At 39.1% G+C, this 14219-nt stretch overlaps 1 protein-coding gene across 3 annotated transcripts in view; it reads left to right on the plus strand.

Moving 5' to 3' along the window:
- SIPA1L1 (signal-induced proliferation-associated 1 like 1) overlaps positions 1–14219 on the plus strand; it is a 76974-nt gene that overhangs the window by 2925 nt on the left and 59830 nt on the right. For all 3 annotated transcript variants that reach the window (XM_009882222.1, XM_009882230.1, XM_009882238.1), the window contains exons 2-3: positions 7573–7703; positions 8258–8446. In XM_009882222.1, coding sequence (XP_009880524.1) covers positions 7573–7703; positions 8258–8446 — 320 coding nt within the window. The remainder of the gene's footprint in view (positions 1–7572; positions 7704–8257; positions 8447–14219) is intronic.

Below are 14219 nucleotides of genomic sequence, written 5' to 3' on the forward strand. Positions count from 1 at the left end.
CAGCTTGTTAGTGGTGTGTAACAGATAATAATCTCATCTGCTGTTTTTCCCTTGTCTCGAAATACATCCATCTCTTGCCTCTTCTTCCCTGCATTGTCCCTTGGTTGGGTGGTGCTTGTCACATTTCTGCAGTCTTTCTAGGGCTTAGAGGTAGGCTTTGCTGCATGGTTTTTGAGAGTGCTGATCCCCATCCTTTGGAGAGAAAGGAGTGAGGAAAAATACTGGTTTTCTGAGAACAGTAAGAGATACACAATGTAGGATGAGGTGTGTTTGGAGAGGGGAGCCTGAGATTAGACACCTTTCCCTGCAATTACCTTCCTAACTGTCTCCCTCTGGAACAGTTTGATTCCTTATCACTCTGGTGAGTTTTGCAATCAGCAACTAGAGGTGCAGTTTCATGTTACAGCTGACCTCATTTAACAGCTTTTCAGCACTTTATTCCTCGCCCTTCCTTGTACCAGTTCTCTTGTTTTCTGAAAACTTGATAAGCCAGTTCAGTTCACTAACCAAGCAGAAATCTTGCCATCGCAATGAATTTGCTTTTTATTGCTTGGTTATTTCTCTCCAGTTTAATGGGTGAAATCAGTTTTCCTTGCAGGCAGAGAAGTGCCAAAGCCTGGTGTCAGGTAAGCAATGAGAGTGAGCAGCGGAAGAGGAAGGAGGTGTGAGCAACAGCAATTTATTAGTTTGCTTTGTCCTTAAGGGAAATCACACCCTCATGCTACTTCAGTGCCGGTCACCATTATAGCTCCTTTTCTTTCTAGTCGTAATTAAGATGAATTAGATAAAATCAACGTAACAGAGTCCTAAGGGGTATTGGTGAGGGGTAACCAGATATAAAAGTGTCAGTGTGTGCATGGAGTGGGTTTGGAGGGACAGAATTATTGGAGGGACAGTGATTTATTTTTTTTCTTTTTTTTTCTTGAGCCCTGAAACTGGTTTTTAACTTCACTGTGCTTGTGTTCAGTCCAGCAAGCGAGAGCCAGGGGCGTTGTTCCCACCAGAGATTTTTTGTCTGAAAAGAGGTGTACTTCAGAAGCCTCATCAGATATGCCCAGACCCCACAGTTCTACAAGTACCAAACACATTTTGTTGAACACTCAGTGTATCGTCTTTCCCCAAGCAAACTTTAGACTAATCTGAAAGAGACGGGATAGTGATAAAACCTAAAGCAGCATTATAGGAAAAAAAATTAAGGAAGACAGTTCTAACTGAAAGTTTTTATAACATGAAGCAAGTAATGATGCAGAACCTTCCTTGTTTGAAGAGGAGATTGGATCTTTATGATGTTAGGAATGGAATAGACAGTAATGAAAACAGTTTCAGTGGGATCAGCTAGTCAAGTCAGCAGGCCTTGGTTAATTTTATAGTCTTAAAATATGAAGCAAATTCTGATTCAGCAATGATAACTTTTAAAGATCTCAAACCAAGAGAATTTCATAGAATCAGAGAACTCCTGAAGTAATCCTAAAGCTTGTAAAGAATAAAAAGTGATGACCCATAGAATTGTAATCCTTTAGTTTGTTTTCATTCCAACTTGAAATAAAAAAGCAGGTAATTTGGGACTATATCGACAAAGAACTGCTAGTTAAAAATCATTAATGATGCCAGTCAGCATGATTTAATGAAAAGTAGGTCTCATCACACAAAAAAAAAAGTCACACTGTTAATCTTTTGCGTCTTAAAAAAAGAAAAAGAATGAAGGCCATTGCATTGCTATAGTTCATTTTAATTTCTCCAAGGTAATTTGGTGAGATGCTGATGGTGATGTGACTGAAATCCTTAATTATAGGGAATTCAAAATTTGTTTCCATCAGTTTGTCTAAGTGCTACTTAGAAAAGAGAGCATATTGCTCTGGAGGAGCAGTCTATTCTCTGTCCCCCTAGTTGTGTCTGAGAATTACAGTTCTCATGGAAAGAACCAAGAGCATCCCTTTAGCTTCAGTCATCATCAGGCAGTAGTCACTAATGTCATTACCATTTAGGACAAATTTGAGTTACTGGCTTAGAATGAAAGACTTGACTGAGAAGTAAATAGTTTCCTGAGCTGGTTTTATAACGAATGAGCTGTTGGTCAGCTTTCCTTTAACTGTTGGCAGCCAGTAAAAAAACCCTTTGCTCTAATGCTTTCAATTGCTGCATATTCTATCCCCAAATCAGTACCTTTCAAGTATGTGGCTAGACTTACAGAAAATTTACAGTTAACAGTCTGGCTATGAGCAACAGTCTGAACACGTTATAGGACTAAGCTCTAAAAATGCTGCCCTCTTGTTTCCAGAGAACTGCTGGGCAGAGTTTTCCAGTGCTGTAAGTGCTGCAGTAGGATTAGAGGAAAATGCTTGATGGGGAGTTTCATTCTGAAGCAAAATGTTTGCGATTTTTACTTCTAGTCTGATTACACATAATGCATCAATTGAACATGATATCCAAAGGTAAATATGATAAAAGCGCAAAAAAACCCCTCCTTGCTCTAAATCAAGTGCATTTACTTGGATTTCCTTTGCAAGGGAAACTTGTAAATATCTGCCAGGAAAATGAGTATTTTCACTTAAATTCTTTCACTGGAAGTGTCTTTTGAATTATATGATAAATATTTAACTATTTTAAATATGTATAAACTGGTTAATGACCAGGTACAAGCAATTAATTATAAATTAATTTATGGCTGTTGCTAGTTGTCTCCTGAATGTCTTTTAATTAAATAATTTGTCAACAGCAGTTTAAATGAAATAATGTCAAGCTTGAGAAATGTTGCTTTCAATGAGGTTCTGTGCGGGATGGAGGAAAAAGCTGTCTTCTATGCTATTCACTTTTGGCATAAAACTCTTGAATTCTAGTTGTGAAGTAGCCCTTGCTTTTACAGTCAAACTCCTAATTAACTACCTTTAGATTGGATATTAAGCTTTGTGCACTGAAATTCTACTACTGCTTTTCCTGCTATAGGAAAGAGAAAATGGTTGGATGAAAGGAAATTCAGGATATAGTGGAAAAATCAGGTAGAGGTGCAAGAAACAGTACCACAGGGAAAAGTAGTCAGATACGAGGGTATATACTGTAGCTTGCAGAATGAATACAGAGGCTGGGTAGAGGAGGAGAAAGAGAATAAAGGGGAAGGTAAAGAATGGACCACCCTATAGTAAATGTGAATAGAGGACAATGGGAATAGAAGAGAGGACTGAGGAGATGCATAGGAGAGCTAGAAAGACAACTGCCCACTGTAGAGTGAAGAGAAGAGAATAAAAGACATTTCCTATTAACAGAGAAGTGTAAAATTCCACACCTTGTGCATTTTTCCAAATAAATAGGAGCTAGATAAAAAGCTTATTTGAACAATACAGGATTGTATAAGTATTTTCATGCAGCTTCAGCCGTTCCTCTTAGCAGCCTTCCTAAATGTGTTTTCAAGATGCAGAATAATTTCTCCTCAGAAAATTCTCTGAATTGCAGGCTGGACTGGTTACAAGATACACCAATTTTATCATCTGTACAGTTGTCAGTACAGAAAACTTTTTGGACCCTCTTAGTATGTATTACCAGCATATATTTTTTTTCTTTAAAATGTTCTATAAGCAAAGTTACACCAATGTTTTTAAGTCACTAAGCAGTTTACTGTGGAGATGGCCAAGCTATATCAGATTTTGAAAGCTGCGTAATATGCTGATAGAAAATTGGTCTCACGTTCTCAATGACTGTGCTTCTGCATTGACCATCTCTGCATAAACTGATGAGCAATAAACATCCTGAAAAAAGGAAGTTACTTAACGGAGGAAGAAGAAAAGTTAGGGTGCTAATAAGATGGTTTGGGTTTTTAAACAACAGAAAATCTCTGTGACATTTACAGGAGTCTTATCAGTGGAGTAATATAAAGATTTAATTAGGCTTATGTGGATGGTCTAATTTATTCTTAATTTCCCGACTCATGACTAATTCAGTCACCCAAAACTTACACCAATATTTACAGGATATTCCACAAGATATTAAAAGAATTTTGAATCTTCATTACCTCTGTGCAGAGTATTGGCTTTTGATTCTGACTTGCAGAGGAATTTGGTAGAATGCAAGCTTTATAATGCTGCAAGCATGTTTCTTTTATGTCTTGCATGCTCTGAAATCTTAAATGAAAAACATCGAGGAAAGGGTAATAAAATAACAGATACCGGGGAATAAAATACAGCCCCCAAGGGCTTAAAGGGGTGGACAGCTGTGTGAAGGCAAAGGTATAATTCTAGGGCACAAGTAAGCTCACAAGCAGAGAGCACCTACTTGAAAAGCATTTGGTGTGTTGGAGGAAAATATAGCAAGAATCAGTAAGTATAATTTTAAAAAAAAATAGAATAAAAAATGAGGCACTCAAATTTTTAACACCACAAGTGATTATTTGTTGGGAAAATGACTGACATCACTTGAATGGAGTGTATTTCAGTATCTATTTTTAGTATCTTTAATGATGCAGTTCTTGATGATGATGATAAAATATTTTACATTTTATCTCTATAGCTCGTATTAGACCGCTCTTAAAGTTCTTGTTTTAAAGTTCTGGTTGTTTTAAGAATAACAAGTAATCAGTATATAGTAGTTCAGGCGGTATGGTTACATTTCCTTTCAGGCCAGTTACATCTCTCTTTCTTTCCACTGAATTTCACATTTTTTTCTTTGAATTGTTGAATTTTCAGATAGCTCTAACTTTCTATTTTTGTGCATGTATAAATTCATTCATATATGCAGATAGGCAGCATATGGAAAGTGATGACATAGGACTTAGTTTTCTTGTACAATGCTTGATTTCTATTTTTCAACAGTTTCTCATAAATTTTCTTTTCAGGTATGGTATGTTTAACTTCAGTTGTTGTCACTTGAGATATGTGCAACATATACATTAGCAACGACAGGAGCGCTAAGGAGATTCTCCATCCTTTATTGGATATGGGGGGAAACATAGTGACCAAGGATGAGGAAAAGGCTGAGGTACATAATGCCTTCTTTGCCTCAGTCTTTAATAGTAAGACCGGTTGTTCTCTGGGTTGGTTGCTTCCTGAGCTGGGAGACAGGGACAGGGTGCAGGATGAAGCCCCCATAATCCGAGGGGAAATGGTTAGTGACCTGCTACACACACAAGTCTATGGGGTCAGATGGGATCCCCCTGGGGTACTGAGGGAGCTGGCAGAACTGCTTACCAAGCCACTTTCCATTATTTATCAGCAGTCCTGGCTAACCAAGGAGGTCCCAGTTGACTGGAAGTTATGTGATGCCCATCTACAAGAAGGGCAGGAAGGAGGATTGGGGAATTACAGACCTGTCAGATTGACCTCAGTGCTGGGGGAGGTTATGGAGCAGATCATGAGTGCCATCACAAGGCACGTAGAGGACGACCAGATGATCAGGCCCAGTCAGCATGGTTTTATGAAAGGCAGGTCCTGCTTGACTAACCTGATCTCCATCTATGACAAGATGACCTGCTTAGTGGGTGAGGGAAACGCAGTGGATGTTGTCTACCTAGACTTTAGTAAAGCCTTTGACACCATTTCCCACAGCATTCTCCTGGAGAAACTGGCTACTCATGGCTTGGACAGGTGTGATCTTTGCTGGGTAAAAAAAACCTGGCTGGATGGCTGTGCCCAGAGAGTGGTGGTGAATCCAGTTGGCGGCCAGTCACAAGTGGTGTTCCCTAGGGCTCAGTATTGGGGTCAGTTCTCTTTAATGTCTTTATCAACGACCTGGACAAGGGGATTGAGTGCATTCTTAGTAAGTTTGCAAATGACACCAAGTTGGGCAGGGGTCTTGATCTGCTTGAGGCTAGGAAGGCTCTACAGAGAGGTCTCAACTGGCTGGATCGATGGGGTGGGGCCCATGGTATGAGGTTCAACAAGGGCAAGTGCCACGTGCTGCACTTGGGTCACAACAACCCCGTGCAGCGCTACAGGCTCGGGGAAGAGTGGATGGAAAGCTGCCCAGCAGAAAAGGACGTGGGGGTGTTGGTCGACAGCTGGCTGAATATGAGCCAGCAGTGTGCCCAGGTGGGCAACAGCGTCCTGGCCTGTATTAGAAATAGTACAGCCAGGGAAGGACTAGGGAAGTAATTGTACCTCTATACTTGGCACTGGTGAGTCTCCAGCTCGAATACTGTGTTCAGTTTTGGGCCTCTCACTATAGGAGGGACATTAAGGTACTGGAGCATGTCCGGAGAAGGGGAACGAAGCTGGTGAAGGGTCTAGAGAAAAAGTCCTATGAGGAGCAGCTGAGGGAACTGGGGTTGTTTAGCCCGGAGAAAAGGAGGCTGAGGGGAGACCTTATCACTCTCTCCACCTACCTGAAAGGAAGTTGTAACGAGGTCGGGGTCGGTCTCTTCTCCCAAGTAACAAGGGATAGGAGAAGAGAAAATGGCCTCAAGTTGCAGCAGGGGAGGTTTAGATTGGTTGTTACGAAAAAATTCCTCACTGAAAGGGTTGTCAAGCATTGAAACAGGCTGCCCAGGGAGGTGGTTGAGTCACCATCCCTGAAGGTTCTTAAAAGACAGGTAGATGTGGCACTTAGGGGAACATGGTTTAGTGGTGGTTTTGGCAGTGTTAGCTTAATAGTTGGAGTCGATGATCTTAAGGATCTTTTCCAACCTAAACAATTCTATGATTCTAACTTTGTTTATATGTTGCTGCATTCATGGTGATGTCCCTCTGCCATCAGTCAAGATAGTTCATAACGCTCAGAAGGCCCAACATAAGAGCCTTCAACACCAATCTCTTAGAATTGTTAAGTTTTAATTTCTATAAATGTGCTTTTCTAATGTTTTTTAATTTAAAGCTTGGCTTTACATGTGTATAGTTAAACAAATATAAAAATGTATCTCAAATAATCTACTGTTCAGCTAGTGAGCAGTTTCTCCAGCTGTGTATTCTGTTCTCTGCCACCTTCCCAACTAGGCTAGTTTTAGACTCAACTCTTAGCACTTTAAATTTACTCTATGGTTGTTTGACACTTCACTGGTAAATATTTATGCTTTGTTTTTTGGGCTTTATTCTATTTTTCTATGGTACTGTGCTTTGATTATTTTTACGATGAACAAGTCTCTAACTTATTTTTCAGCTTCGTCAGTTTTCCCCCTTTTATAATTGAGTAACTTGTTTGACTGCTTTTTGCTTTTTCCATACAAAAATAAGTAAGTTACGTTCTTTATGTACAATTGTTTGCTGTTCCCATTTTAACATAGTGTTGAGTTTCCTACTTTGGTGCATTTGGCTTCCTTGTTTTTGTTTTTTAAGGGGGAAAATTCATTGTACTCAATGTGAATGAAACAGATTTTGATATAAGAGCCAATGTAAGAGGTGTATCCTGGTTTAGGCCTGTTTAAGCAGGATGCAATGTTGAATTTCAGCCTTCCTGTATAAACGGAGCTCATTAGAGCACTGGAGCACGAGAATGAAATCCTGGTACCAGGGAAGACATGCTGTTATTGACTCTAGTGGTGCTGGCAATTTATTTCCAATATAACAGCTAAGCATGAAAATATAGTTGAAGTGTAAGAAGTAAGATGGACTTTTATTTGTGTGTTTGTTTTTTTTTTTTTTCCTGGTACGCAAGAACACTGGAACTATTTTGGGGCAGATGAGAACCTGGGTCCAGTAGCTGTGAGCATAAGAAGAGAGAAGCCAGATGAAATCAAAGAAAATGGACCGCAGTATAACTACCGGATCATATTCAGAACTAGTGAGGTAAACAGTTCAGGAACCATAGTAAAAGAAGCTGGAAGTGAGCAGGCAAAACCAGGTGGTGTGCGTGGGGTTTGTGTGCTTTTCAGCATTGATAATAGATTTCTGTCTCCTTTACACACGTATAATCCAGGCATCTCCTGATGAAGTTATGCCGCATGTTTATGTTACACAGAATACAAGTAAGCCTATCAGTGAGTGAGTTATTCCATAACATCCAATACAGAGAAAACCGTGAAGGTTGTTTTGGTTAAAGCCTGAAAAACTTACTGGAGCTATAGTTGCTCTGCTAGAAATGCTGCAACTAATCTTTTCCAAGTATTAGTTTCCTGTAAAACTTAAATCTGTTGAATTGTTTGAAATATTCTGACTAATGTTAGCTATCGGAGTGAGTGACATTTTGCATATCAGTGTGTTTCATGCAACATAAGTTACTTAATGTCCTCAATCTCTATTGAGAGTTGGAAAATAGTATGTTTTGCTCCACTGCTATTGCTAAGCAACCCTTTCTCAGTGCATAATTCAATATATAAGCTATTTTTGTTTTGTATGTTTAGCTTATGACATTAAGAGGCTCTGTGCTGGAAGATGCTATCCCTTCAACTGCAAAGCATTGCACAGCCAGGGGACTTCCCCTAAAAGAAGTGCTGGAGTATGTGGTTCCTGAGCTGAATATCCATTGCCTAAGGCTGGCCTTCAACACTCCAAAAGTCACAGAACAGCTTATGAAGCTGGATGAACAAGGGGTAAGTGCAGAGTTACAAAATGAGACAAGCTGTCTTAAACCGTCAGATTACTGCAGTGAACTGCAAAATCGCCTTTTAGCTTTACATGATTAGAGGAAGTCTATTAAAATGCCTCATTTAAACTAAAGCTTGTCATCTGTAGGGAGAGTTATGTTGCATGCCTTTCCCCCAAGTTTTGCAGAATATTTGGTATGTATGAAATCAAGTTCATTGGTCTTAGTAGTCTGAAGTTTTAGATTAGTGTTATGGCAATTGTCCATTTTAATTTACTTTAAGAGACGAAATGATTTTTTTCAAAGACAGTGGGGAAGGAGTGAGTTCTGTTCTGGTTTTCTTATTGCTATTATAGTAAGAACAGAAATCTCCCATGTTACTAAATGTTTTGTTGTAGTATTGTAGTGGCACAACCATTGCCAGGGTACTGCCCGTCTTTTTTTTTTTCTTCTTTTTTTATTCCCCTGAAACCAAACTACATGGTAAAATATTTTACACTTCTTCATACAAGTGGTTTTCAATTAGGTGATATTTCCCTGGTCTCTTAAAGATGGAACTGAGGCTCATTAGCTATATAGCTTAGACTTAGCAAAGTGAAAGTCCATGAGTAAAGTGAATTTTATGATTAAAAACTTCGACAGTGACATTTAACGGCTCTGAGTACTGACACTCTCTTTCTCCTGGTCCTTTTTGCGTCTCATCAGCAGCCTTTCCTGCACAGAATTAACATCTATGTTATTATTTCTTCTTGCTGTCAATCTAACATTGTGATTATAAAATTGGAAAAGGTCTAATCATCATCTGCCCCACAAGGGAGAGAATATAGCTACTCTAAACAGGTTTATAAGTCACTATGATGAAGATCTTGTCAGCCTCCTTGTGATTTGGTTATTAAAATGGAGAAGATAGAAAATCCCCAAATAAATACCCACCAGAAGCAAAGCTTGAGCAAAGCACTTTGTCCTCTAGTTAGTTCCAGAACCTCATCTCTTTCACTAAGAACATGATACAAGAGGATGAAGAAATAGCTGTGGCTATCGCAGAGCATCCAGGCTGACACAGGATTGGTTATATGTGGTCAGCCCAAGGTAGGTGCAGCCCAGTATTGTCACTGACCGTGGCCAACAGTGGGTGCCTGGCTAAGAATATGAGAACAGGATGAGCATGGAGTGATACTTTCCTGGCTCCTGATAGCTTGTAGGCTTTTATAGGGATCTCTGTCCTACCCCTCTGCTTTACCAGTTTGGTGAGTACTAGTTTAGTTAGTTTTCATGTAGAAGTTGTTCTGTACTTCTGGTCATGCTTTTGCCTTTGTCTGGAGTTTTTCCAGTTCCTTTCCTCCTCTCCCACATCTATTTTAAAACAGTACGGTTTTGAAAATGGGGAAAAATTTTAGTTTTCTTATCTTTCTTTCTTATCTTTGCTTTCTTATCTCTTCTCTCTTTAATGATTACTGATGTTTTTATTTGCTTTACGGCTGCTACTGAACACTGAAAGTATCTTTTCATGAACGCCTAAGATCCTGTTCCTTAGAGGTATAAGTCAGAGCTCATTGCTGTAGATAAGAAGTTGGATATCTTTGTACCACATAGATCACTTCAAGCTTTACTTGCACTGAGGTTCATCTGCCCAGTTATCCACTATCATAAGTTCCTTTGCTTGCTCTCATAGCCAATCTTCAAATCCAGTACTGGATTAAGGTAACTTAGTTACCTTGCTATTCATCACCTCTATCAGATTGCTAAAGTCTGTGTTGAATACTGTATATCCAAGTTCAGATCCCTGCCTTACTCTACTGATCATTTTCTTCAGCTCCTTTTTGTCTTTTAGCAAGTCACATGTCTAAGTGAGGTCCTTTTCTGTACCCTGGCTATTCAGGAGTTTTAAGGCTTTCTGAAGAAAAAGCTTTGTTAGATGTCTCTTGGAAATGCAAGTATACTCTGTATCAGCTGTATCTCCTGCATGGGCTTATTGGCTCCTGTAGAAAACAATACTGTGATGAGCCAGCAGACACGTAAAGTTGAGGATAGATGGGTTTACCATATAGCCTGCTAAAAGAAGGATGGAATTTTTAGATGCTTACGCTGCGCAGTTTAACTGTTCTTTCATATGATGAGATCCTAATCAGTTGGAGGCCTGAGTGTCTTCCTTAGAGCAGTGATTCCAAATAAGCACATATTCAGTGTTTATGATTTGTTACCTGAGCCTAAACCTAATCTGCCCTTCATCCAGAATGAAGTTTGTCAGGTACTTGAAGACTCAAGGAAACCTTTCAATCTCTTTCCAAAGCTTTCTCTTTCAGCAGTGGAGAAAATGGAATTTAATTCAACATAGCTCTGTAAGTGAGCCTTTGGATTCAAGGATCAGTACCTTCCAGATATGCCCATCAGGAACCTGCAATTTCTGTAGTGTTGATGGGAAAGTTTTCACAAAGGAAAAAAAAAAGCTAGCAGAAAGTTCTAGTTAAAAAAAAAATTCCAAAATTATTTCCAGTAAATACTTAATTTGAAAAGTAATTTAGCATCATTTGCTTCAGAAGTCGGTTGTCAAAAAAGTATGAGATTAAATGATGATGATTTCATATCTGACATGTAACTAAGCTCCCAAGGTATAATGTATAGTATGATTTTTCTGTTACTACGTAAACTTTTGAAAATCATTAAGGACAAGTGATAGTTAAAATTGTATTATCTACATCAAAGTACTTTTGTTTTTGTGGTAATGAAACAGTTTGACACTTCTAACAGAAAAAGATAAGCACACTCTGTACTAATTAGAAGCTGCATTTTTTTATCAATTCCAAGCTAACAGAAGAATTTGGGTAACAGCTGCTCTACTAATTAGGTACACAGAATGTTTATCACTTCTTGCTGAGTGTCACACTGTTTCATTACAGCAGGAACAGGTGCCCATTTGATCTAGCAAGTAAGATGTTCTGTAAATTTAAGAGTTAAGACTATAAAGTGACCTCAGCCTGACTTAGCCATTAAATTTCACCCAGTAACCCCTTCATTGAGCCAAATTCACATGCACCAGTTTTGATTAAGATAGGCTGTCTTTTTATATATTTTGAGTGAGGTCTTAAAGCAGTTGGTTGTTTTCATATTTAAGAATTTGCAATTCTTTATTTGAATTTATCTGCTTTTGACTTCCAGACTTGTGGTATCTTTCTCTGCTACATCTTAAGAGTCATTATGGTGTGAGATTTTTTTCCAGCAAAGGTTTTTGTATGCAGCAATTAAATCATCTGTTGGTCTTGTTTATGATAAACTAAACAGATTGCACTTTTCAAGTCTTTCACTGCAACATATTTTCTCGGAATTTCATATCACTGTTATGGCTGAGCTCAGTCTCTTTTACTCTTTCAATATCGGCGTGACATCCAGTGTCAGAATGGGAATGTGATTCTCGCCCCAATTTACTACTGGCGGTGTATGTCAAGTTGCACGTTCCTTACTTCCCCGTAGATTGCTAGAGTCATGGTAACATCTGCTGTTCTATACATACGGCCCACATTGCTTGTCACCTAGCTGTTCTTTTATTGGCTTTATTAAAATGCATTCATTTGAATGGTTTTGTGTTAAAAAGCAATCCAATAGTTCCATAGGGCTGCGCTAGCTTTCTGGCTAATTACCATCAACTAATCTTTGCCTTGAATGCGGAGTTCACGGTAACTTACTTTAGGTTTACTTCCAAATATGATTTAAAAATTTGAATATCAGGGCAATTACTGATTTATTCCAGTAGAAGTTTATCTTTATGGCAATTCCTCATTCACAGAAATACTGTGAAATGTCAGTAAGTTTTTAATATAATTCCATATTTATAATAGGAACTTGCTGACTGGTTAAGTCCAAGATGTGCTTTCTGCTGTCTTTCAGGGGGTGCTAGACAAATACTTGGAGTGCACTTTTCCCATATATATAAATATGTAAATACTTTAAGATTATTAAAATGAAGCTGCTACTTTAGGAGTTTTACCACAGCAGAATTCATCCTTCAGCTCCTTTTTTAGCTTTTACTTGGAGTTAATACAATTCTGAGGATCCTAGATTTATCAGAAGGAGGTTTAGTAGTGGGGACTGCATGCCTTTCTTCCCCCAGATCCACTTTTTGATTCAGAAATACCAACTTGCATTGTCCTTATGCATTTTTTTTTTTAAGTTCAGCAAATCAAAGAACAGAGCTAGAAGGCATATCTTGCTCTTTGCATAGTCCTTATTTAGTTTCTTAGGCTGACATTTTCAAAGCAATAAAGGACATTTGTTAGGTTGCTCGTGGATGCTGCAGATCCCATTTATGTTTATGCCCTTAAAAATACTTCCTTCACCCGAAACTGAAGCTTAAATAGTGTAGGTGTGCTTGGTAAGAATGGTTTTCTTTGTCCAAAAGTAAGCGCCTCAAATACTGTGTTCAGTTTTGGGCCCCTCACTACAAGAAAGACATGGAGGTACTGGAGCGCGTCCAGAGAAGGGCACGAAGCTGGTGAGGGGTCTGGAGAACAAGTCTTAGGAGGAGCAGCTGAGGGAGCTGGGGTTGTCTAGCCTGGAGAAGAGGAGGCTGAGGGGAAACCTTATCGCTCTCTGCAACTACCTGAAAGGAGGTTGTAGAGAGGTGGGGGCTGACCTCTTCTCGATCGTAACAAGCGATAGGACAAGAGGAAGTGGCTTCAAGTTGCACCAGGGGAGGTTTAGGATGGATATTAGGAAAAATTTCTTCACTGAAAGGGTTGTCAAGCATTGGAACAGGCTGCCCAGGGAGGTGGTTGAGTCACTATCCCTGGAGGTATTTAAAAGACAGGTAGATGTGGCACTTAAGGACATGGTTTAGTGGTGATGTTGGCAGTGTTAGGTTGATAGTTGGACTTGATGATCTTAAACGTCCCTTCCAACCTAGACAATTCTATGATTTATGATACTAGAAACTATTTTAATTAGCAGTGCAGCTAAGGCATTGTGGTCCCCTGAAACACTTCCATCCATTGTATTTCCCTGGGAGTGGACAGAGAGCATATCTGAGCAGTAAACGTTACCTGAATGGTCCAAGACATGGATGTTATGGATGTGATGGCAGTTGTTCTGTCAGGAGCAGCAGCAGTGTCACCTCTCACCACCCTTGCTCTCTCCCCTCCTCTCTCCTCCCTTCCCACATGTCAGCAGTAGCTGGTCCAGGTTCTCTGTGAGACCACGTAGCCCTGTTTGGCTGCTGTGAGGCAATAAGCTTGCAGTGAGTGGGGTCGTGTAGTTTGCTAGCTAAGCAGAGATCATAGGAATGCACCTGCAAATCTCGTCTAGCTCCTGTGATTCCTGAGAAAATTTAAAGATTAACCAAACAGTCATCATGAGAATGTTTAAAAAAAAAAAAAAAAAAGCGTGTGCTGTCCATCTGTACCTGGATTATTTTGAGCATTGTGTACACTGGTGGTTGTTTTGAATTTTTGTACTTTTTTAGTGAATGGGCAGTTGAAATAAATAATCATCATAATAAATTGTAATATTAATTTGCATGTGCTTGGTATTTGTTTTACCAATAAAAATCTTTGCTTCAAGTCTTAGTACATTGGTGCCCAAAATATGCAGTCTTCATTCTTAAAAGGTGAATGGGTTTGGTTGGGTTTCTAGTGCTGAAAGAGCGTATTTCCTTTATAGTTACACAGAAAGCATTTCAAATAGTTAACAATGAGAAAAGGAGATAAAACATTACTTCAAGGCACAAGATTGATAATTTGTTTAAATTATTACTATTCCTTTCAGTTGCAATTTTGGAAGTTGGCCTGTGA

The sequence above is a fragment of the Charadrius vociferus genome, unplaced genomic scaffold (assembly GCF_000708025.1).
Source record: "Charadrius vociferus isolate BGI_N301 unplaced genomic scaffold, ASM70802v2 scaffold50, whole genome shotgun sequence".
Lineage (NCBI taxonomy): Eukaryota > Metazoa > Chordata > Aves > Charadriiformes > Charadriidae > Charadrius > Charadrius vociferus.